This window comes from Zalophus californianus, chromosome 7, assembly GCF_009762305.2.
Source record: "Zalophus californianus isolate mZalCal1 chromosome 7, mZalCal1.pri.v2, whole genome shotgun sequence".
Classification (NCBI taxonomy): domain Eukaryota; kingdom Metazoa; phylum Chordata; class Mammalia; order Carnivora; family Otariidae; genus Zalophus; species Zalophus californianus.
Window position 1 is genome coordinate 58,558,113 of NC_045601.1, and position 27,220 is coordinate 58,585,332.

The following is a 27,220-nucleotide window of genomic DNA, read 5'->3' on the forward strand; positions in this document are numbered from 1 at the left end:
GGTGTATAGGAATGCCACTGATTTCTGTGCATTGATTTTATATCCTGCCACTTTGCTGAATTCCTGTATGAGTTCTAGCAGTTTTGGGGTGGAGTCTTTTGGGTTTTCCAAATACAGTATCATATCATCTGCAAAGAGTGAGAGTTTGACTTCCTCCTTGCCGATTTGGATGCCTTTGATTTCTTTTTGTTGTCTGATTGCTGTGGCTAGGACGTCTAATACTATGTTGAATAGCAGTGGTGATAGTGGACATCCCTGCCGCGATCCTGACCTTGGGGAAAAGCTCTCAGCTTTTCCCCATTGAGAATGATATTCACTGTAGGTTTTTCATAGATGGCTTTTATGATATTGAGGTATGTACCCTCTATCCCTATACTCTGAAGAGTTTTGATCAAGAAAGGATGCTGTACTTTGTCAAATGCTTTTTCTGCATCTATTGAGAGCATCATATGATTCTTGTTCTTTCTTTGGTTAATGTATTGTATCACGTTGATTGATTTGCGGATGTTGAACCAACTTTGCAGCCCAGGGATAAATCCCACTTGGTCATGGTGAATAATTCTTTTAATGTACCGTTGGATCCTATTGGCTAGTATTTTGGTGAGAATTTTTGCATCCATGTTCATCAAGGATATTGGTCTGTAATTCTCCTTTTTGATGGAGTCTTTGTCTGGTTTTGGGATCAAGGTAATGGTGGCCTCATAAAATGAGTTTGGAAGTTTTCCTTCTGTTTCTATTTTTTGGAACAGTTTCAGGAGAATAGGTATTAATTCTTCTTTAAATGTTTGGTAGAATTCCCCTGGGAAGCCATCTGGCCCTGGGTTTTTCTTTGTTGGGAGATTTTTGATGACTGCTTCAATTTCCTTAGTGGTTATAAGTCTGTTCAGGTTTTCTATTTCTTCCTGGCTCAATTTTGGTAGTTGATACATCTCTAGGAATGCACCCATTTCTTCCAGGTTATCTAATTTGCTGGCATAGAGTTGCTCAGAATATGTTCTTATAATTATGTGTATTTCTTTGGTATTGGTTGTGATCTCTCCTCTTTCATTCATGATTTTGTTGATTTGGGTCATTTCTCTTTTCTTTTTGATAAGTCTGGCCAGCGATTTATCAATCTTGTTAATTCTTTCAAAGAACCAGCTCCTAGTTTCGTTGATCTGTTCTACTGTTCTTTTGGTTTCTATTTCATTGATTTCTGCTCTGATCTTTATTATTTCTCTTCTCCTGCTGGGGTTAGGCTTTCTTTGCTGTTCTTTCTCCAGCTCCTTTAGGTGTAGGGTTAGGTTGTGTATTTGAGACCTTTCTTGTTTCTTGAGAAAGGCTTGTATTGCTATATACTTTCCTCTCAGGACTGCCTTTGCTGTATCCCAAAGATTTTGAACAGTTGTGTTTTCATTTTCATTGGTTTCCATGAATTTTTTTAATTCTTCTTTAATTTCCTGGTTGACCCATTCATTCTTTAGTAGGATGTTCTTTAGCCTCCATGTATTTGAGTTCTTTCTGACTTTCCTCTTGTGATTGAGTTATAGTTTCAAAGCCTTGTGGTCTGAAAATATGCAGGGAATAATCCCAATCTTTGGTACCAGTTGAGACCTGATTTGTGACCCAAGATGTGATCAATTCTGGAAAATGTTCCATGGGCACTAGATAAGAATGTGTATTCCGTTGCTTTGGGATGGAATGTTCTGAATATGTCTGTGAAGTCCATTTGGTCCAGTGTGTCATTTAAAGTCTTTATTTCCTTGTTGATCTTTTGCTTAGATGATCTGTCCATTTCAGTGAAAGGGGGTGTTAAAGTCCCCCACTATTATTGTATTGTTGTCAATGTGTTTCTTTGCTTTTGTTATTAATTGCCTTATATAATTGGCTGCTTCCATGTTAGGGGCATAGATATTTACAACTGTTAGATCTTCTAGTTGGATAGAGCCTTTAAGTAGGATATAGTGTCCTTCTTCATCTCTTATTACAGTCTTTGTTTTAAAATCTAGTTTGTCTGATATAAGGATTGCCACCCCAGCTTTCTTTTGGTGTCCATTAGCATGGTAAATGGTTTTCCACCCACTCACTTTGAATCTCTGGGTGTATTTGGGTCTAAAATGAGTCTCTTGCAGACAGCATATTGATGGGTCTTGTTTTTTATCTATTTATTTATTTATTATTTTTATTTTTTTAAAGATTTTATTTATTTATTTGAGAGAGAGAATGAGAGAGAGAGAGAGAGAGCACATGAAGGGGGGAGGGTCATAGGGAGAAGCAGACTCTCTGCTGAGCAGGAGCCCAATGCGGGACTCAATCCCGGGACTCCCCGATCATGACCTGAGCCGAAGGCAGTCGCTTAACCAACTGAGCCACCCAGGCGCCCCATGGGTCTTGTTTTTTAATCCAATCTGATAGCCTGTGTCTTTTGATTGGGGCATTTACCCCATTTACATTCAGGGTAAGTATTGAAAGTTATGAATTTAGTGCCACTGTATTGCCTGTAAGGTGAGTGTTACTGTATATTGTCTATGTTCCTTTCTGATCTATGCTGCTTTCAGGGTCTCTCTTTGCTTAGAGGACCCCTTTCAATATTTCTTGTAGGGCTGGTTTCGTGTTGGTAAATTCCTTTAGTTTTTGTTGTCCTGGAAGCTTTTTATCTCTCCTTCAATTTTCAGTGACAGCCTAGCTGGATATAGTATTCTTGGCTGCATATTTTTCTCGTTTAGTGCTCTGAAGATATCATGCCAATCCTTTCTGGCCTGCCAGGTCTCTGTGGATAGGTCTGTTGCCAATCTAATGTTTCTACCATTGTAGGTTACATATCTCTTCTCCCGAGCTGCTTTCAGGATTTTCTCTTTGCCTCTGAGACTCGTAAGTTTTACTATTAGATGTCAGGGTGTTGACCTCTTTTTATTGATTTTGAGAGGGGTTCTCTGTGCCTCCTGGATTTTGATGCCTGTTTCCTTCCCCACATTAGGGAAGTTCTCTGCTATAATTTGCTCCAATATTCCTTCTGCCCCTCTCTCTCTTTCCTCTTCTTCTGGGATCCCAATTATTCTAATGTTGTTTCATCTTATCGTATCGTTTATCTCTCAAATTCTGCCCTCGTAATCCTGTAGTTGTTTATCTCTCTTTTTCTCAGCCTCTTTATTTTCCATCATTTGGTCTTCTATATTGCTGATTCTCTCTTCTGCCTCGATATCCTAGCAGTTAGTGCCCCCATTTTTTATTGCACCTCATTAATAATCTTTTTTATTTCAACTTGGTTAGATTTTAGTTCTTTTATTTCTCCAGAAAGGGTTTCTCTAATAACTTCCATGCTTTTTTCAAGCCCAGCTAGTATCTTTAAAGTCATGATTCTAAACTCTAGGTCCAACATCATTCTAATGTCCATATTGAATATGTCCCTGGCAGATGGTACTACTTCTTGTTCTTTTTGTTGAGGTGATTTTTTTGTCTTGTCATTTTGTCCAGAGGAGAATAGATGAATGGAGAACAAAATGCTAACAGGTTAACAACGTCCCCAGCAAATATACTCTATACAAATCAGAAAAGACCTGAAACCAGGGGGAAAAAAAAGAGAATGAAAGAAAAAAGAAAGAGAAAAAAAAAAAAGAAAAAGAAAAAGATAAAAACAAACAAAAACAGAACCAAACAAAAAAAAAGAATATGATCAAATATGATCAGGCTAGTGCATAGATCAGTGCCACACACTAGATTTTGGGCGTATTTTGGTCTGTTAGAAAAAAGTGCCTCCTAAAATTTTAAAGGAAGAAAGACTTATATATGTACAAAATAAGGGTTGATACAATGAAGGAATGGAAGATGAATGTAAAGATGAAAATTATAAAAGATTTTATAAAAGGAATTGATAAGAAGTTGTTTGAAAAAAGAAAGAAGAAGATTTAAAAAAAAAAGAAAAGAAAAGAAAAAGGGAGAGAATGTGATCAGGCAGGAGACTAGAACAAAGCCATACATTAGTGATTTAGGGTTTATTTTGATCTGTTAGAAGAAACTGTATCTCAAAATTTTTAAAGAGAGAAAAACTTATATATATATGCCAAAAATAAGTGTAACTACTATAAAGGGATAAAGTATGACTCTAAAAATGAAAAATAAAAAAATGTTTTTTTTAAAAAAGGGATTGATAAAATGTTGGTTGAAAAAGGGAAAAAGAAAAATTCAAAAAAAAAAGTTAAAAAAATTAACTTTGAAAAACTAATGAATCATGGTAAAAAAGCCATGAATTCTATGTGCAGTATTCCCCTAGCGCTGGAATTCTCCCGTTCTCCTTATTCGGTAAACTTGGTCTTGCCTTGCTGTCTGTTCAGGCTGATCTTCTGGAGGAGGGGCCTGTTGCCGTGGTTCCCAAATGTCTTTGCCGGAGGCGGAATTGGCCTGCCCTTGTTGGTCCGGGCTAAGCCATCTGCTTGGGTTTGCTCTCAGGAGATTTTGTTCCCTGCAAGCTCTTGGTACAGCTTTGGAGGACTAGAGTGAAAATGGTGGCCTCCCAATCTCCCCCCGGAGGAGCTGAGAACACAGGGCCCCGCTTCTCAGTGCGCCCCCAGAGAAAAGCAGTCACTCCCATCTCCCTGGTCTCCAGCCGCACTCCGTGCTCACCCGGCCTGGGACCGAGCGCTTCTATCTTTGGCACCCGACCCCGTGTGGAGTCTCCAAACCCAGAAGATCCCTCCGGTGCGCTCCCGCGCCGCTCCTCCCGGGGGAGGAAAGGGAGTCTCCCCGGCTCTGCCGCTTGTTGGGTCCCTGCTAGAGGAGCAGTGGCCCGACTGGGCTGCAGATCACAGTTTATGGCAACCCCGAGCTGAGAGCCCGCGCCTCGGCTCCGTCTCTGCAGCCGGCTTCCCCGCTCCGATACCTGGGAGCTCTGCTGCACTCAGGCACCCCCGGTCTTTCTGTGACCCCAAGGGTCCTGAGACCACACTGTCCCGTGAGGGTTCCACCCCCTGCTTAGCCACTGGAGCGACGTCCCTCAGCGGAGCCGACTTCTTAAAAGTTCTGATTTTGTGCTCCACAGCTCTATCACTTGCCAGAAGCGGCCGACGGAGGCCCCCTCCCTCCCCCCGCCGTCTATCCTCCCGAATATCGCCTCGGATTCACTTCTCCGCACGTCCTACCTTCCAGTAAGTGGCCGATTTTCTGTTCAGAGAGTAGTTGCCATTCTTCTCTTCGATCTCCTGTTGAGTTCGTAGGTGTTCAGAATGGTTTGATCCCTATTCAGCTGAATTCCTGAGACCAGACGAAATCCAGGTCTCCTACTCCTCTGCCATCTTGCTCCGCCCCTCAAGTTTATTTTTTAAGTGCACCATGATTTATATAGAGGCAATAAGAGAACATCAGAACCTTGGTATTATTTATATGCATATTATGGTACTCTGTTTTATTTAGAAAATTCAACCTCACCTATTATGACAAACCATAGCATAAAAAATGTATGTAAAGAGACGTATGGGAATGAATCCATCTATGAGAGCATAGAAGTAATATCCTTCACTTAGGGTTTTGGGATGACCTACAAATACTGACTGGCAGCAAGATTCATCATAATTCAAAAAATTCCTTACACAATGACAGATTGAATTGAAAACAGAAGGACACTGGTTGTTTTGCTACGATGGCTATTCCTGGCAGTTATCCAGGGATTACAACTGCACAACCTTAAAAACAGCATAGAAATGGACTGTTTAACAAAGGGTCTCAGCAGGATAATGAGTGGAGCACATTAATTCTCACTGTGCATTGATGAGCTCTCTTTGAACTTTGCCAAGGTTTAGACAATGGTGACAGGGCTCTAGCACTGCACTGGCAGAAAATTTAGGCCTTGAAGAGTGCTTCAGGGATGAGGTTTTTTGTTTGTTTGTTTGTTTTCGTTTTTGTGCGAAACCACATTTTAATAATTTAGACTAGTTATTGGTTCTAATTAGATCTGGAGTCTTAAGAAAGCTTGTTAATTATCAGAAAAAAAAATCTTCACAACAACTGTCCTCTAAAGGTAAGGATCTACAAGTGATCTTAGACTAACCTTTAAAAGTTATATATTTAAAATTTCAAGGTAGGAAAATCTGCAAACTTTTTAATGGTATCATGAATAGGAAAAATGTATAGGATGGAGCAGGTGAAATTCTTGATATATCATCTTAATCTACAAAAATGACAATTTTTTGTTTCAACCTAATATTACTATTTACATAATTAACTGATTTGCCTACACAATTTTTTCTTAAATTTTGACTTCTCAAAAACTGACTTCAGATTTTACATGTGTTTCAAATGACATTTTTATTTGTAATGTTGATCCCAAGGTGGGAGATCATTATCTTATATTTTAAAACACCAATTTGCTTTTTTAAGCTAGACAAATTGAACATAATAAAATATTTGTGTGTGTGTGCTTGTGCACACACATGCATAGTCCTGCATTGATTCATCACAGCTGTTGACTGATAGATATTCTTGATCAGTGAATAATATCTTAGGAGAAAGTAATTAGAAAGCATTTATACTAATTTCAATGCAGTGCCTTCTTCCATGGCCTGACTGGTGTTTATAAAAAATGGTTTGCCTGAGCATATTTTTCTGATCCACAACTTTGATTGTGTTAGATCGACCTTTCAAGGTCCATTCAATGTCACCTTCCCACAGAGCTTTTCACATGCCTCCTTCAATCTGCATATATTCTCTCCTTGTTTGAGATTTACTCTCCATCCCTCATATGTGCACCATGATACTTCCATCAATCTGTTATGGTGATTCTATAATCATATTTAGTTTCTGTACTGTATTAAATATGCAGGAGGGAGGAGTCCAAGTCTAAGTGGTCTTTATGTCATTGTCAGGGACTTGCACAGAACATTGCACGAAGTAGACCCTTCAATAAATAAAAGAAGTAAATGTAATTCCGGGTTCTTGTTTAATATAATTAATTATACAATGATTAACCGTACCGCTCTTTTTTATTCCCATTTTTTTAAATAAATTAAATACTAAATTTTTAATTTTCATGTCCTCCCACTTAGGGGTTGGGGTCAGGTAAATGTCATTTCCCTGAAAATGAAATTGACAATACCAGAATCCAATATGTAATGTGAAGAACTATGTATTTGTAGAAACATCCCACCAGACACATTTCCCGAAAGATTAAATGACCAGAAGAACACTTTTAATTCATAACAACTCGAAAGAAGAAAATATAAATCCAAAGATTTTGAGCTGACATTTGCCCTGAGGGCATCCGAAATCCTGTAATCCTCATAGACTAGAGTTTGACATGTGATGGGCCAAAAGCCCAAAGCAGAAGGTAAATCCTGGGTCCCATGCAAAATGATCAGACTGAGACTTTATTATATAAAGCCAACACACCCTAGCACACCCATACTCAGTGGGCCAACTAGAATAAAGCCCACCCCACAGAAATAGATGATGGGGACTCATTCCTGATTTAGTCTTGGCTTTAATTAAATGTGAGTAAAAAGGGGGAAAAAATGCCTTCTCTGGGAATTCCTAACTACTCATCCACGCTCATATGGTGATCTCCCAAAAAAAGGTCAAATACAAAATTTCTTTTAATAGGTTCTGGTTTGTTTGTGTCACTGAAGACCTAATAGAAGCTCATATAAAATTTCTCAGAAGAAATTCATATTAACAAAAGTCTCAGGTGTTTCAACAAATGATGTTTCAAGGATTATGTATACTCCAACAGTAAAATATCAGAAAGTACCCAATAAAACAAGTCACTCTGGGAAGAGTCAGCAGAAATAACAAATTGCAGGATCAGATACTCAAGCATTCAGATATTAAAGTTATCTATATATAACATAAACATAAAATAAGTATTATATATCACATTTAAAGGAATGAGAAGACATGTGAAACACAAAAAGATTAAAAAAAACTATTAGAAATTACAAGGGAGAGTTGCAGGGAAAAAACAATACGTCTCTTTAAAATAAAGATTATCATAGGGCGCCTGGGTGGCTCAGTCGGTTGAGCGACTGCCTTCAGCTCAGGTCATGATCCTGGAGTCTCGGGATCGAGTCCCGCATCGGGCTCCCTGCTCGGCAGGGAGTCTGCTTCTCCCTCTGACCCTCTTCCCTCTCGTGCTCTCTATCTCTCATTCTCTCTCTCTCAAATAAATAAATAAAATCTTTAAATAAATAAATAAATAAATAAATAAAGATTATCATAAAATCAGAAATTCAATGAATTAATTATACTACAGATTAGAAAAGCTAAAGTATAAACTAGTGAAAAAGCAGATATGTCAGAAGTAATTACATGAAATGCAGCATGGAGAGAGGGCAATGGGAAAATAGAGTTGAAATGCCATGGAAGTTCTAAAATAAATCTAATCAGATTTCCATAAACGGGTAACATATAATGAGTAATGGCTGAGAATTTTTATGGAATTGATAGATGTCATGAATCCTCATGTGCTCTGTCAATGTAAATTAAGCAAGATAAATAAATGGGAACTGAGATTCACCCAAATGAAGCTAAAAATACCAAACACATGGAGAAGATTTTTAAAAGCAGACAGAAAAAAAGATAGGGAAATATGATGGAATAATAATCATATAGCAAACTTCACAAGAACAATAATGAAAATCAGAGAAGATTGGGCTGATATGCTCAAAACCCTGAGAAAAAGTAACTTAGCTTAAAATTGCATAGCAGCAAAAGTGTCAAGAATGAGGGCAAAATGAAGATATTTCCAATTAAAAAAAAAGTTATTAAGAGAAAGAATTTACTACCAACAGAAAGGCACTACTTAAGTGTATTATTATTCTAGAAGAAAATCTGATCCCACAGAAGAATGTCTGTGACATATGAAACAATTGAGAGTAAAGGAAATCATTGTGTTAAATGTGTTCAAGCTAAACAAATACAAATTATATGAAATAATAGTATTAATGGGGGTGCCTGGGTGGCTCAGTTGGTTAAGCAACTGCCTTCAGCTCAGGTCATGATCCTGGAGTCCTGGGATCGAGTCCCACGTCCGGCTCCCTGCTCAGCAGGGAGTCTGCTTCTCCCTCTGACCCTACCCCTTCTGGGCTCTCTCTCTCACTCTCTTTATCTCTCAAATAAATAAATAAAATCTTTAAAAAAAATAGTATTAATGAAGTGTTTTTAATATTAACTAAAAATCAAGTTATAGATAAAATAATAGTAGATGCCAGCAGGGGTTGATCAGTTTAGTTTTCTAAGGTCCTTGTATTGTTTTGGAGAAAGACAAAGTATTGATTAATTGGTATTTTATTAAGTATTCTTGTTAAAATAGCCACTAAAATAATAAGTAAAAATAAAGTTTATAACTTCAAACTAATAGAGGAAAAAAAGGAATGAGTCCAAAGAAAACTCATTCAATCCAAAAGAGATCAAGAAAAGAGAAAAAAAAAGGAAGGAAGTGAATTTAGATGATAAAAATGAAACTGTTTTAAGAGATTAATGATGTGTTAGCACTCTCTTATTAATCTAATCAGACAAGCAATTGTTTCTTTAAAAAATGATAGCCGGGGGCGCCTGGGTGGCTCAGATGGTTAAGCGTCTGCCTTCAGCTCAGGTCATGATCCCAGGGTCCTGGGATCGAGTCCCGTGTCGGGCTCCCTGCTCCTTGGGAGCCTGCTTCTCCCTCTGCCTCTCTCCCTCTCTGTCTTTCATGAATAAAAAAAAAAAAAAATGATAGCCCACTTAATTGTATTGTAACATCCTTGAGATAAGATATTTTATCCAACCAGATGTGTGATGATCTGCCTAGCCAAATGAGAGAGAAAATAGTACGTCTAGATTTTTATCACCAAGAAAGGATGCTCTGATTCTCAATGCCCTGCAGTAGTAATTAGAAAGAGACATCACCAGAATACAGGACAAGAGATCTGATTACCGGGGCTTTGGCCTTTGTCTCTTTGTCCACTGATTTGTAAGTTGGCTTCTAATTGCATCTCTGGAATAGGAATAAGAACGCTGCCAAGCACTGGTCCTTGGTACACTCACGTGAAAACTAATATTCAGATTTAAAATCAGTGCTATGTGTTTAGTTAGCTCAATAATTCCTGAGTAACTGTGTAATAAATAATGGAGACTTGCATAACTATGGTCCAGACCCAGATTCATGAGATCTCTGCTCTGGAATCCTTACCATGTGTGGGTAGCTCTACTGAGCCATCAATGCCAGTTTTAAACATATTTAACTCGATCTTATCCTCGGTTCACCAGGCACAGTTCATCAATCAGCTTATTATCAACACATTTCTTAAAAGACTAACCTTCAATTATTTACATGCTGGTTGAAAACAGACATAAAAGTTACGTAGTCTGTGTAACAGTTTGTGTAGGAAAGCAGGTAAAATGTATGTGAGGAAGTTTGGAATAAATACAAAACACTAGGTAGTAAGCTGAAGGAAATAAGCTGAGATACAATGTGAAGCAAGCACACAGCTCTTTTAAGGTGATGGGAAGTGAGGACAGGGTGAATTAAGGGCCCATTTGAACCTATAGAAGAGGTAAGAGAATAAAAGTGTATGGTTACTGAGCAAATGTTTGCAGCATTTCAATCACAAGCCATTTCACAAAATCACAAAGAAATTTTGGTAGACATGAATTTCATATTCATGGGTGATGGCAATGTAAAGTATAAAATTATCATGAAAGCATCAAAACAAACATGAAGTTTTCAACTGGAATTTGAAAAAAAGTGCACTGCAGTTTCAAAGAGTGAAATATTTGTAATGCAGTCTAAAAATGCTTCCATCCAAAAAGACTGAATTAAGGTGCTTAAAAGATCAACTTTCAGATGACCAGGATGACTTGTTTTCTTGAGGTGCTGATGCTACAGTTGTGACTTTTATACTGATGACCCTTTGATTACAGAGCACACATTTCTCTTCTGCTCCTGCCCTGAAGACACGCTATCATTCAATACGGTCAGATGCAATCAAGTCTCATTTGACTTATACAAATATAATTGTAACAATTCCGACCTTTGTGTACTATTATTTGGGGGGATTTAAGGACAAAGTCACTTTGTTTAAGTGTCTTACCCTGAGTGTTTAACTCATGTTCTCCTGTTCTCTCATTGTTTACTGTCTATCTGATGTTATCTGTTTAAGAAACAGAAAATGACTTTCCTATGTGTCTACATTAGGAATAGTAAGTGTTTCAGAATGTCTTTATCTTTTATCCCATAGGTACGATTCATTTCTCTACTTTAAAATTCGAACTTCTAATGAGTTCAACAATCTCACCTGATTTTACTTTTTTCAGAAGGAATCTGCAACGATACATAGCTATCGTTCATGGTAATCACAGGTATAATGGAATGTTTATTGCATTTCCTTACTGTGGAGAGTAGAAGAGGCTGGGTGGATACTATATATTCATCTATTTATTTTACAGACATTTATTGACCATATTCACCATGTGTGGGACCCTGTGGTGGGTATTGTGAGAGATGCTAAGAAGAACATGAAATCATTTCTGCCTCAGTCAAGACACTGACATCTGCACAGAGGAGACAAGGCATATGTGTTAATAGCTAAACTATGATGGTTGGGGAAATTCATCTGAGGCATATCCCTATTTGTAAGTAGTTATGTAAGTGGAGTTGGCTAAATTGGCATAGATAAAGAATAGTTAATTTATTTAACAAACCCTCATTAAGTATCTTATGTGTTAGCCAGTGCTAAGTCCTAGAGATGCAGTTTCCCCTAGAGTTTATATTCTGACTTGGAGAAAAGCTTGAAGATGTATGCATTGGAAAACAGAAAGTGACACTAGAGAGAATATTTTTTAATCTAAAGGTTGCTAAAAAATTAATCAACAGTGAACAAAGGGAGCTGAGTGTATTATCAGGTATCAAAATTAATCACTTCCATGGAGAAGAAAATACAAGGGTATAAATGATAGTTTTGTATTGTCTAATACTAAGATAAATACTATCACATAAACAAGTAAATAAATTTGTACTTGAATAAATCCCACAGACAATACATTTGATTGGCCAGTGATCCGAGGTGGATAATGCTTAAAAAACAGAACTTGATCAGAAATATCATCATAATTGAATATGTTAAAAAAGCAAAGACAGCCAAAAAAACTCTAGTTCAGTGACTATATCTTTAGCAAAAACTGAATTCTTAGGGGGCCAGGAAACCTTAAAATGTATTTAGAAATGATCAGGAAATTATATGGTGAAGACACATGATTTTGGCATAAAACAACAGTGGTTAATGTTAGTGTAATGGTATATTATCAAACAAATATTTTGGTAATAGATTGTTCTTAATGAATAAAAGTAAATCAGGAAAAAAGATGTAGAAACCTTTTTTTACTTTATGTTAATAAAGTAAATGAACAATTTTGAACAATTTTCTGAATCAGATCAGAGTTTATCTTAAATTGAATTGTTTTTCAATATATTTAAATGAACCTGATCAAGTTATAGTTCACTCCTTTAGTCACATATGATATTATATAAAATAATATCCTTCAGGTAAAACTTCATGCTGAAATTAAATTAACTACAACACTAAAAATAGTATATTGGAAAAGCATCTGTCATTTTCTTAGAATTAAAGCTTAATGGCTTTCTTGATCCTTTTCCTTCCAGCCAGGATTAGATATATACCCTTCAGGCTTCCCAAAATATCTTGGGAATATCTCTATTATTGCATTACCTGAAGTATATAGAAATTATTTAAGTGCCTATCTCACCTAGGATTCAAGTTTATCTTTATATTTTTAGTGCCTAAATTTGTGTTAGGCACAAAAATGCTGAACTAATACTGAATTATACTTCCATTAGGGGACATCATGAAGAATATCTTATTTTAGAAATTATATGTTCCACTGTTCAAATTTACTTTGAAAAGAAACCCCACATTAATTTCATGTGATAGGAAAGTTCAATCACAGTTAACAAAGAATGATATCTGTTCAATTAAGAAAATTTATGCTGTGGTTTCCCTTTTTAAAATTTTATTTTTTGTTTAGGGACTTTGTTTCTGTTTAGATTTGTTTTATGTTCTAAAGCAAATGTCATTTTTGAAAAACCACATTTGTTTATATCTGTTTTCAGTTACATTTATTTTGCTTTTCTGGCAATAATAGATGCAAATCAGTGTTTATTATTTAATAACACACAGATGTTCCATATACCACAGATAAACTTTCCAGCCCACTGCTTCAATAGTGCCACTGTAAATTCACTCTCTGAGTCAAATGTAAACTTTTTACTGTTGAACTCAAGTAATTCTAGATTTTAGATCAGCTCATGTGGGTAATTTTCTCCCAGAATACACTTGCCCTTAATTTATATTTCTACTTTCATTTTTATATAACACTTTGAGTTATCAAATTCCCAACTCAAGCCTTCTCCATTCTAATCTGTTTCCTCTGTTCATTTATGAAGCTTTTGGGGTTCAGCTAATTTTTGAGGTTTATCAAAAGATTTTATTTTTTTAAAAATTTATTTATTTGAGAGAGAGTGCCCGCACATGCAGGTGCACACGAGCACCTGGGGGAAGGGCAAGGGGAAAGGGACAGAGAGTCTTAAGCAAGCTCCATGCTCAGTGTGAGCCAGCTCAGGAGGCTTGATCTCACCATGTGAGATCATGATCTGAAGAGAAACCAGGAGTCCGAAGCTTAGCCAACTGCTCCACCCAGGTGCCCCTAAAAAATTCTGTTTTTAAGTAATCTCTACAACCAGTGGGGGACTCAAATTTACAATCCCAAGATCAAGAGTTGCATGCTGTACCGATTGAGCCATCCAGGCACTACCTCCCACCCCTCTTTTTTAAGAAGCCTTCCCTAACTAAGGGTTAGGGAAAAACTTAAAAGTTTCAATGCCTGGCAGTGTGAGACTGATTTACCGTATACCGTTTTGTAGGAGGCAAAATTATGCAGAGAATGTACAGGAGTATATAGGAATTTCTCTACATCTATAGGATTCTCTAAAATATCAACTTTAGCATTGTATTTCCTCTTAGACTTCAAATTATGTTTTTGTACTATATTTTTCTGGTAATATTTATGTCCAAAACATTTACTTTGCTGATATTTGAAGTATCTTAAATTCAGGTATCATATCTGAAGAACTTAAGTAGTATCCGTGAGAGATATTTATTCACTAATTTATTATACAATTGCAAAATAAAACAATCCTTAGCTCTGTTTGTTTGCTATAAATTACAATTAAAGAGCAAATTAGCAAAAGATTGCAATTAGGGATTAAATTCTTTTAAAAATCTTGAGACTATTGGGGTGCCGGGCTGGCTCAATCAGTTAAGCATCCATTCTTGATTTCAGCTCAGGTCATGATGTCAGGGTCCTGGGATCAAGTCCTGTGTCAGGATCTGTGCGGAGCATGGGCCTTGCTTGAGATTCTCTTTCTCTGTTCCTCCACACCCCCTCCCCGCTTTCTCTCTCCAAAAAATAAATAAATAAAAATAAATAAATAAATAAATAATAAAATTAAAAATCTTGAGAGTACATGATAGAAAAAGAAACATGTTAAAAAACCAAGTATTTCTCAACATAACCTCAATGTTACTGGGCAAACACATAGAGGGAAAAATTCTTTTTTACACTAGTATTAAAAGAAATCTTTAACACTTATCATGTCTTGGGGTGCCTGGGTGGCCCAGATGGTTAGGCGTCTGCCTTCAGCTCGGGTCGTGGTCCCAGGGTCCTGGGATCAAGCCCCACATCGGGCTCCTGGCTCAGCAGGGAGCCTGCTTCTCCCTCTCCCTCTGCCTCTCCCCCTCCTCATGCTCTCTTTCTCTCTCTCTCTGTATCTCTGTGTCTCAAATGAATAAATAAAATCTTTAAAAAATGAAAAAAAACACTTATGTCTTATTTCCTTTTTTACAAAATGTAATCAATATTTTAAGAGATATTGTTACTGCTGTAGTTAACAGTGTCTTTCTCAGAATAAGTGTTCAATAAATGGTTATTGAGTATCGATTGTGGGATAATTTCCAATGAATCATCATCTCTTATATGGTACAAAATCAGAATTATACTGGTCTGTGATATCCAACTTCTGTATTAACTCTCTCATCTTTGCCTCTGAACTATGTGACAGTACATTCTGACTGTGAGAGCTTGCTGTTTAAATCTGCTTTGAGAAAAAAGTTCAGTCAAAAAGAATGCATTAGCCCTTTTTAATATGTCATGTACTTTTCCTAATTCCTTGCCTCTAATATCTGAGATAATAGTCACAGGATTTCTCATTAAAAGCAAAAATCATTTGCTTTCCAAAGTGCTTTTTTTTACAAACAAAGGAAAATTATTAACAAATATGTTGTAGCTTAGAGTATTTGGGGTCTACTTCTCATGAAGGGAGCAGAAGGAATTGAGACTTTTACTTAGGTTGAAGTCCAACCCATGTAGACTTAATGAACAAATTGTAGGTGGACAAAAGAGCTAAATTTGAAAGACAAAAACCTTAGACCCTTAAATAAAAAAATATATATATCTTCATGAGCTCCAGTTAAGGAAGAATTTTTCTAACAAGGCACAAAAACATCACAAGCCATAAAGAAAAATTAATAAATTTGAAAAACTCAAACTTTAAAACTTCAATACCAAAACACACACACGCACACACACTTTAAACAAATTAAAAAACAAGATCCTAACTGGGATAAATATTTGCATTATTAATATTCAGAAAATATAACCAAATACTATGTATCAGTCATAAAAGTCAAATGAAGTAAATGGGAAATTCTGAGGAGAAACTAGTCTATAAATATAGGGAGAGGAGAAGGAGGCTAACAGGGAATTGTAAATTAAAGCAATGAGATTTCATTTGCATTCAGATTAACTAAATTAAAATAGTGAGAACCTGAAGTTGGTGATTTTGCAGACAAACAGAAATTTTATTCTATTGGTGGAAGGGTAAATTAATAAAATAATTTGGAGAACAATATTTTCAATATCTTACAAAATTGGAAATGAACTCTGAACAATTCCTTTCTCAGTACACCCCTTAGAGAAGTTCTTACATAGGTGTTCTAGGAGACAAGACAACAAAACTGGATCTTCATAACAACACTGATTTTTGTTAACATAAGACTGAAATTAACTTGAGTGTCCCTCAGTAGAAGACTAGTTAAATAAAAGCAGCATATTCCTATTATAGAGTACTACTGAGTGATTTACATAAAATGGGCCAGAAAAACACCAAACTTAAGATAGCGGGTTACATGTGGAGAGGGATGAGGGAAATGTAATTCAATCTTTTGTGCTTGACTTAGAACATTACTAAATTGAGAAACTTTATGGTGACTAAGGGACCTCAACATGGTCTACCAATGTCTTATATTAAAAGAGAGAAACTTGAAACAAAGGAAGCAAACATGGTAATAGTTGTCACTTTAGGGTCATGGGGAATTATAAATAAATTTGCATGTTTATTTTTTAGTTATTTTTCCTAAAATTAAAAAAAAAGTAGTGATCATAATATTATTACTCTTCATTTAACTGAAAATACTAGAAAGCTTCCACTAGAGTGCAAAATTGAGACAACATACCATCAAAATTCAAAGCTACAGTGCAAATCAATTCCCATTTATTTGAAACTGTTTTTTGATTTAGACTTTCCATTTTTGTGATAATACCTGGAGCCTTTTTAAGTTCCCTGAAAAACAAATATTTGATTTCCTTCCTAGAATATAATAAAAGAGCAATCAGGAGGCAAAAGCAAAGTATAGCGAGGTCCTGTTAGGCTCATTTATGAATCATAAAAGGCTTGATAATGTTAAATACCAATTGCAATGCTAAGACAGCATGCTGGGAAGCATTCATGCAGCTGGAAATCCATAGCATCACAGGTCTTCTTCAAAATAATGTAAAATAAGAGTGAATAGATCCCAATAGACTTCCCACTTTGCCATAGTTGTTTTATAAACTGAAACTGAATTTCTTTCTCACTGTTTTTTTTTAAGAAATCTGTCAAATGATCAAGCTTTTGTTTGTTTTTAAAATTTCAACAGCACTTGAAGCTATAAAAAGGAGCCTCATTAAAAAGAAAAAGCTTTTATTGACCAATACACTCTTACCAACCACAAATGGTTAATGATATCAAAATGCAAGTCTCTTTAAGCACAGAAAAGTTGGAACCTTTGGAAGATAAGTTGGCCCCTCTAAAAGATCTAGGTTTCAAATGCATTTAAAAGAAAATATACACTTCTAATAGACTAATACTTTAATCTACACAATTCTTTTTTTTTTAAGATTTTTATTCATTCATTTGAGAGAGAGAGAGAGAGAGAGAATGAAGGGGGGAGAGGGAGAGAGACAGAGAAACTCAAGCAGACTCCCTACTGAGTGCAGACACCTACGCAGGGCTCAATCTCACAACCCTGAGATCAGGACCTCAAATGGAAACCAAGAGATGGTCGTTCAACCAACTGCTCCACCCAGGCGCCTCTAATCTATACAATTCTAATGAGGTAAAAGGACCATGAATATAGTTTTAAGAACCTCTCATTTTTTAGTTGTAATTATAAAAAATGGATAGCATCCAAATTCCCAAATTTGCCCAGGTAAGAAGTAACTGTGGACTTGCTGATATAATATTCCCTCACACAATTTATCAGCATTGACACTAGGTCAGAAAAGGCCCAGAAGACCACTGGTTTAAGAGTGTGCTAAAATTTGCCTCCAGCTGGGGCATATTCTGCTGGAAAGATGAAAAAGCAAAGAATTTCAAATAACAAGGAGTGTCTGTGATCTCTGGTTTGTTTTTAACCTGCACATACAGAGACTTTGCATACCACTGTATGGATGTTTACAAGTATAAATTTTCCTGAAGTTTTCGACTGCCAAGGCAAACATCACCAGAGATTTGAAAGTAATTTAACTGCCCTTGTCTCCTTTAAGTAGTCCCATAATTAATATGTGCTGCTAGCTTATTGCAGCTTAGGTGTTTTCCCTCATGCTTATGAAAACTCTAGTTGGCTTTATGAATAACATACAACAGTAGTCTCATGAGCCCATAAATGAGTTATTAGCCATAAAGAATACACAACCCAAAGCTACAAGTAAAATTTTTGCCTCACTTAATACAATGGTTGCATTAGCAAGTTTGTGTTCTCACCTCTACTAAGTTAGGCTCTGACAGAGTCTGCAGTAAGTTAGACATAAGCTGGAGGCAAGGGGAGTGATAAATAGGTTACACATTAGAAACCTGAGGGCACAATATCCCCACTTTGTGGCTTTCAACATCCTGGTCTAGTGGCTTCCAATACCCTGGGGTTGACAGACCAAGAGCCACAAGTGCAGAACAAGTGTTCTGCTCTTCAACCTCTGCCCCCACCCCCGGGGTAACCTATAGCTTCATTATAATATCTTTACATTGCGGTTTCAACCCCTTCCCCCCAGGGAGGGAAGATGGCCATGACAATTTGGGCAAGAACTTTCTAGGGCAAAAACTACCTCTCCAGACCAGGAGGTAGGATGAGTCTCTTAGATGATTGGAAATAACCTGAGTCAGAGACACTCCCAGCTACGGCCCCTAACCAATGCAAACATAAAAGGAAAAGACACTCCTAAACCCCTCCCCGCCCCTGCACTTGCCACCTCCAGACCTGCCCACTCTCCCATCTTGAGCTTATACTGTCCTTAATAAACTGCTTTGGGCTTGCTACCTTCCTTATTGGCTGTATTTATTTGAGCACGGGTCCTCAGGTAGATCTTTTGTGGGGAATCCAAGAAACTGAGACCTCCATTCACACAACATAGACGGCCACCTGGAATAGCTCAATAGCTAACTTTGGTTTAAGACTGAAACCTTTATAATGTATTTCATAAAATTTATATAAAAAGTTCTGATGCTTTAATTTCAAAAGGAAAGGTGGTCACTGTGTATTTCTTTACTTGGTACTTGAATGGAAATTTTCACTGGGGCCTTGGAAGGCAACATAAAAATAAAAGCATTTGGAAAATATGTAGCATTTTCTCTAAGGAGAGTGGTGCTTGAGTTTAACATTTGTTGTGGAACACTGTTGAACATTTATGCCATTCTTTCAGTAAATATTCTTTAATGCTGAACACTTTCTGCAACTGTATTATTTGTGTCTCCCAATTATTTTCAGTATATTGGAAGCAAATGAATACTCCTAAGTATACAGCACAATACAGAGGACCACAGATGCAGTGAACTGATAAGGTAAAATAGTGTCCCGATTTAGATTTTAATTAGTTTGATGACTCGCAAAAAATATCGACTTTTATAGCTGCCCAACTAACTTCAAATAGAATGGCCCTTGGCACAAATTAGCATAAAAACTCAATAGATAGCCTGATGGAAAGACCTAAAAAAGCAGGTCACCAAATAAAGGGAAAACTGACTAAGTTGCTCCTCTACTTCCTCTGTAGTAGGACATACGCTACCAACATTTCTTTTTTGAAATTCACCAAATGACTTGTTTCTGAGTGATTTTTATTTAAAAAATGTATTTAAGAAGTGCTGGGTTGAGATTTTAAAAGATTTAAGCAAGGATAATGTAGCTCTTCACTTTCAGTTTTAATAGAATTCAAATTTGACACATTACCAAACCATAAAATAAATACAAGGAGGTCCAAATATGTTTTGATTTTACCTATAATGATTTACTTTGATTTAAAAAATATATATAATAGTAATTTTTTTTAATTGGGTGTCTCTGTTTTGCTGGTATCCTAAATACCATCCCTCCCCACTATCATTTATCTTCCCCATTGCTAATCTTGCACTAAATTTGACTCTCTATTAATTCTTCCCTATATTTAATTCTAATATAAAACCACCAAACATAGATCATTTAGGTAGAAAAGTAATGAGATATTTGAATACCAAAGGTTCCAATTAATAAAGAATTTTACTATTAAAACTTAATGTCGATATTACTGACTCTGATTCAAAATTAATACCAATAGCAACCCTAATCCCTACATTTTTCACACTGTAAGAGTGTCTACATGTTTTACTTTTTAGTCCTCAACAAGAATCCTCATTAACAATATACTAGAAAGAATAAGTAAGAAGACACGAATTTTATACTTAATGTATCTGTATTGCTTATCTACTATCCGTCAGGCAGAGCATTAGGGAATTTATATATATCTTCCTAATTATTAATATGATATTATCTATTTTATTTTTGAGAACAATAAGGATCAAAGAGCTTAAGGCAATGTGCCCAAGGCATAAAACTACATAGCAAAGAATTAGGATTTGAACCCACATCTGCCTTAACAGGGACGTACTAGTATGCCATGTTGTGCAGGCTTACTGTGGACATGATAGAAGACCAAGGTGTTTTCGGGGGGAAGGCTTGTCACTTTTTAAGGACTAACTGCCTCAGGGAGCCACATTCTCCTAATATCTTTCTTGTATCTTCATATTATATCACCAAGAAATCATCTCTCATTAGATCATAATAAATTTGAGAGATTATACCAAGCCCTGTACATTGAGGGTCTCCTCAAAAAGGAGATATGGAAAAGAAGGTGGTTAAGACCGGCTTTACTAAAATAACAAAGACTTGCAACTGTACAGGCAAATACAAATTAAACACAGGAGGTCCAATTCTCCCTGTTGAAAATAAAGGAATATATCCCCTCCCCTTTTCTTAGAACTTTTATTTTAGAAAACTTGTAAGTCCTTTCTCTCTTTGAGATATATATAAATCTTTAAAAAGTTAATTAAACCTCTTCCCAGCTTTATGACCCATGAATGCCTTTCCCAAGGATCTGGGAAGTATCTTTTTGAAATGTAATCACCATGGAAGCTAACACCCTATTTCCAAATTTTTGTGGGAGAGGAGGAGCCTAACTTTGGTGGGTGGGAGCCTAAAGCCCACCTTTCTCATAAAGACCTGAGAAGTTTATTTTTCTATTGGATAAAACCAATTAGCTAACACAGATGGTCACCTCAGTTTCCAAATGAATTTAGGAGGAACTATATGTGATAAATGGTGCTTTCAAGCCTTCTTACTTGAGGACTTCATATTGTTTAACTTGAGAACATGTATGCAATGGGTTGTGCCTTCCTGGCTATAAAAAAGAGTAAGATTTCTTTGTTTTTCCAATCTCTTAGTGAATTGCCTGTGCTGTGCATCTCATTCTGGTTTAATGCTTATTCATTAATAAAATTATTTTATTTTTCATCTACCTTTATGGAAAGGTTTTCTGGGTTGGAAAGAGATTTTATTTTTAATTGTATTTCCTCATCACAACACTTGTGTAAATATAGCCTCTTGATGGTTATTTCCCTTCAAATTAACCTAGTATAGCCTGAAAAAAAAATTAGAAAATGGACTAGCACATAGTTCATATAAGAGAAATATTAGTTACCTGTGCACCCAAATTCATATAAAAATAAATAGCATAATTTAGATAGGGCTGACTCTATCCCATAGTTTCAGGTATGGACACATGACCCAGATCTGGCTATTCCAACTACCACCTCCCCAAGTTTAGCCTTTTGGATTAGTTCAGAGAATGAGCATCTTGTCCAAGCTGATCCAACTGATACCCCTCCCACCCTAACCCAAACCCCTCCATGGATTTTGCTGAAACTTTGGCAAAAGAAGACCTCTATCTCTTTCAAAAGGAGAGATTTAAGAACGAGGTAAGCCCAAAGTAGAGTTTCTTTAGTTCAGCATGACTGATATTGGGGCCAAATAATTTTTTGTGTGTGTGAGGGGCTAACTTGCACATTGTTTAGAGGTTAGCACCCCCCAGCTTCTACCCTTAGATGGCAGTAGCAGCATCTCCCTCACATCCTTAAGATAATAAAAAATGCCTTTCGACATTGCCAAATGTCTCTTGGGGAAAAAAACAAAAACAAAAACCTCCCCGAGGTTGATAACCATTGGCCTAGAGCCACCATAGTTCACCTTTGTCACCATATGGAAGATAGTACTTAAGAATAAAACATACAGAGAGGAGAGTAAAGCCAAGAGATAACAAGGCAGCAAAAGAAAGGTCAGTCATTAATGACATACTGTAAGACCCTGGAGTCAACTACACTTGAAGTGAGAACCACCATTAGTATTATGGGACTTTTAAAAAAGTATATTTGTGTAAGCTATTTTTAGACATGTTTCTAACACCTGCACCTGAAATTGTCCTGATTGATTGTATAACTACCATACAACTTACATACAAATAAGTATGACAGATATTATTAAGCTGGTAATTAAAGTGTGACAGATGTTATGCAAGAAGGGTAGTGTAAAAACTCATAGCAGGTGGGCTTTCTGGGGTGGGATGGGAAAGCATCACTGGGGAAGTGGTTCCGAAGTTAAATAGAAATGATTCAGATGAAGTGATTTAGGTGGAGGCTGAGGAGAGTGATGCACAGAGAACTAGGCTGGAAGCAAAAGAGAACAAGACTTAAAAAAGTCCACATGGGTTTGGATGGAGAGGGCAGAATAGATGAAAATATAGAAAGGTGTGCCAATTAGAGTCTCAATAGAAAACAGATGGCACACTCAAATGATAATAACTGAGCAGGATTTATTTACAAAGGAACTAGTTAATTACACAAGTCTGGGTGGTGGGTAGGACATTGATTCTCAAATTTCAGAGAATATCAGAATCACCACTGAATCTTGTTAAAAGAAAGACTACCAGTCTCCACCCCAGAGTTTTAGATCTAGTAGTTCTAGGGTAGGGCCTGAAAATTTGCATTTCTAGCAAGTCTGAAACTGATACTGATTCTGCAGGTCTGTGGAACACACTTCAAAGACCACTGGTGTCAGGAAATTTTAAGGGATAGTGCAGGATCCCAAGGCTAACAGCAGCTAAACTGTAACTACTCCTAAGATCTGAAGAAACAAAACTATGTAGGGTGTAAACTGGAACTGAGAACAGGAGAGAGATTTGTGCAGAGCAGGCATCATAACGAGAAACTGAAGTTCTTTGTAAGGGCACAGTCAGCTCAAGGCAACGTCTCAGGGAGTGAGGAGGGAAATAAATATTCTGACCTCACTCTCTTCCCTCCCTTGGATCTCTTGCTGGAAGCACTGTTGATTTACTACATGTAAGACAACCTCCCAATATAGAAAGTATGGTGGAGAAGATCTGAGACTAGATCTGAAGGGTAAAAAGAAGATTTCCATAACAGATAAACAATGACCAAATACGGAAGGGTTTTTATAAATATATAGTTGGTCCTATATCCTTAGAACAATGGAAACTACTGAAAGATTTTATGCAAGAGAAGGGCATGATCAGAGTTTCCTTCTGAAACAGGAAACTCTGATCATGCCCTTTTCTTGCATAAAATCTTTCAGTAATACACATGCATACACACCCACACACATAGATAATGGATTAGAAAGAAAAGGACCTCATATTGGGATTTTATTCCAGATGACAGTGGAGATGGAGATAAGTAGGCACGTTTTGAAATTATTTAAGGAGCACACTCAACAGGACACGGTGGAGTGAGAAATAATTTAAAAATGACGATAAAAAAATGACTACTAAATTTTGGCTTGGCAAACCTACTGAATCATTGCTCCATATACTGATATAGGAAACCCTTCAAAAAGGAAAGGATCAAGAAAGAGAAATAATAAATTCAGTCTGGAATATGCTACCTTTGAGATGCTTATGAAACATTTAAGCAAAACATATAACAGAGGTGGGTTGATATATGGGTCTAAAGCTCAGGGCTAAAGATACAGAATAGTAAAATTTCAGTAGGAGAAATGTAATCAAACTATGAGACAAGGTAAGCTTATCCAAGGAAAGCAATGAGAGGAAGAAGTTTAGGGTATTTATCTGGTTATCAGTAGGAGTTACTATTTTGTGTTGAAATTAACATATTCATAAATATGCAAACCAGGTTGAGGTTGTACAAAGAAAAATATACTGACTGTAATCATCATTCTATTTTAATATGACTCGTGCTAAATATTAAAAACCAAGGCTAGATCAACAATATGAGACATGAGGAGGACACCAAGAAAGGGGATACTAGTAAGGGAAAAATGGAAGGTGAAATGACAGATTTGGCACCAAGAAGAATAGAATGATTCAGTAACTCGAAGCCCTCATCAGTGGTCTCAACTCAATACCACGGTAATTTTCTTGAGAAACCAATATTAACTGATAATATCCCCCTTACTATTCCCTTATTTGGTGTTCTATCATCTTTTATGCCATAGATCTAAATCATTATTTCCTAACCTTCATTTTCTACTTTTAATTTCCTTGAAGAAATATAGATAGGAAGTCAAAAAGGAACAAGTTCTAGAAAACTAAAACCTTCAATCCATTCTGAATCTCAAAAAGCTTAATTAAAAGAGCATTAATTGAACACCTATGACAAATATATACATAAAGGCACTGGGGTTCTAAAACTCCTGTGCTCTGACTAAAATAAAAGCTTCATATAAGCTACTTATACAAAGGTCTGATAGTGGATATCCATTGTATTGATCTGTGCAGCATCCACTCTACTTTCTTCAGGTATAAAAATCCTAATTTTCCTTTAAAAAACCATAGTTCCTTAAATCTAAATCTACATGGTTTTAAAAAGAGGTTGACCCCACCTCCTAGTTTCTTGAATGAATATATATGCTCCCACGCTATCCAGTGAGAATAGCACTTCCTTCTGAATGGGATAATTGGTTCAGGATTTAGTTTATGACCTATCTCAGGCCAATGAAAACAAATTTGGGGTCTCTTGATGAACACCAATGGGTGTTTTACTTCTACCTGGATGTTTGATCTAGAACTGTTGGTGGCAATTGTTCTTGCCACCTGTTGGGAGGCACATGTCCAAGAGTAAAACAAATAAAAGGAAGCAAAGACTAAATTGAGGCAAAATATCAGAAAAACTAAATATTGATACTCTAAATCCAGCCACACTACCTCTGGACTTTTCAAATAAGCAAACCAACAAATTAACATTTTTGCTTAAACCAGCTTGAATTAAGATTTTTGATGGTTACTGCTATATTAATAGAAATGAATGTAAAGCTTAAGGTTTTATATTTGATTCCAAATCATATACATTGTTATCATAATTAATGGATTTTACAAAGTTAAAATATAAATGGACAGTTTAAGCAGAATTTTTAAAAAATAATTGATCAAGTCTAGAACTTTAGGACCTTACTGAGTAAATTCCAAATCATTAAAAGAAGTATGTTGAAGATCTAAAGAAAAATAAATTTTAAAAATGATTGTTTGTGGGCGCCTGGTGGCTCAGTCGTTAAGCATCTGCCTTCGGCTCAGGTCATGGTCCCAGGGTCCTGGGGTCAAGTCCTGGATCGGGCTCCCTGCTCCGCAGAGAGCCTGCTTCTCCCTCTCCCGCTCCCCCTGCTTGTGTTCCCTCTCTTGCTGTCTCTCTCTGTCAAATAAATAAATGGATAAATAAAATCTTAAAAAAAAATGATTGTTTGTGTTGTTATTCTGCTTCTAACCAAAGCCTAACATCTCCTTCTTAATTGAGAGATGATATATAGATAGATAAACAGATAGATAGATGCATACATACATACATACATACAGATTCAGATCTCTCTTATTCCCATATTCTCGATAATGAACTTCATAATTAATAGCAACAAAGTATTTCAAAATGTGGCAAAAACTGCCTATATTTGCTACTTCCATTAGTAAGAACTTTCAATTAGGATACAGTTCACATTGTATTTTTTTTAAGATTTTTATCTATTTATTTGAGAGAGAGAGAGAGCATGAGCCAGGGGTGGGGGTGAGATGGAGAAGCAGGCTTCCAGACAAGCAGGGAGCCTGATGTGGGACTCGATCCCAGGATTCCAGGATCATGACCTGAGCCAAAGGCAGACGCTAAACCAACTGAGCTACCCAGACGCCCTAGTTCACACTAAATTTTAAAGGAAAATATACTTTGTTATTTTGTAGAATATTTAGCAAGCATTTCATGCCTTAATATTATGCAAAATGTCAAAAGAAACTTAAATATTACAAACACAAAACCAAATGCAATGCTATTATTTTTTTTTACATAAGAGCATATGTCAAAGGGATGAGTTAATTGACACTACTGACTGAGAAATTATGAAATAATGCTTTCATTATAAATGAAAATTATCAGTTATAAAATTATAAGTTATGAAATAATGCCAAAGAAGCAATGTCTGGCTTATTCAACTAACTAACTGAACAAATAAAATGTCTATCCTCCTGCTCAATATGCTTAGTACACTTGCTTTATTTTGATACAGTATCATATTCTATCCTTATAGATTTCTTTCATCTCTACTCTAAAGATAAGAACTATCCTATCCTCTAAAGATAAGAAACATCAAAAATAAAAAATAAAGATAAGAAGCATCCTATCCTAGTCTAGGAAATTTTTATCATAAAATTTAGAGTTTGCATCATTATTTTTTCTGTTGATTATGAACTTAGCATTATAAAAGTGAAAAAGAAATAAATTGTTGGGCATCCACATTGTAATTTGCAAATTAGGACTAAATATTTTAAGATATTAAATCACTAAATACTAGTTAATTTAAAACAGACAATTGTCTCCAATAGAACCACACATCCCTCTTAGATTCTTTATATTTAAGGGCAAAAATAATATATATTTTCAATAGTATTATTTAATGAAATACATACTTGAAATATATTATTGCTTTTGTCATTAACCCCGACCATCAAAAAATTCTTAAAAAGTAACCCTTTAAAAGTCTACCAGAGGTAATGATAATAATGAGAAAAGAGACTTACATGATCAATCAGTTCACGGACCATTCCATTCCACTGTCCATTGGCATCATCCTGAGCTCCGTATTTCCCATCCTCCACAAGTCTAATTTCATATGTAAAGCCAAGGATTGTAGATAACTCTCTGAGGAGGTCAATGCAATAGCCCTCAAATCGATCATTCCCATAGAGAGGCTTGTCAGATTTCTTAAACAGGACATAGGGTTCTTCCTGGAAACAGTAAACATGAAGGTAGGAGGTATTAGTTAATCATGAAACTATGACAATTACAGCTTGCCTTAGAAGACAGAATATTTCACATTAATTTAGAACAATTTTATTTTTCCTAATTGTAATTAATATAGGGCGAAATCCTAAGAAGGCAGACTACTTTGGGAATATTTGTGCTTCAAAAGAGAATATTTAACTATAATAATTTCACCATGACTATATAATAAAAATATGTTTTTATCTTATACCATATGTAAGAAATAATATATAATGTGATATATGCTATAAAATA

The 27,220-nt window shown here is 36.1% G+C and overlaps 1 protein-coding gene across 1 annotated transcript in view; it reads right to left on the reverse strand.

The window, feature by feature from the left end:
• Positions 1-27,220, reverse strand: part of GRIK2 (glutamate ionotropic receptor kainate type subunit 2) — a 676,248-nt gene that overhangs the window by 189,981 nt on the left and 459,047 nt on the right. The window contains 1 exon segment of the mRNA XM_027602788.2: positions 26,722-26,928. Coding sequence (XP_027458589.2) covers positions 26,722-26,928 — 207 coding nt within the window.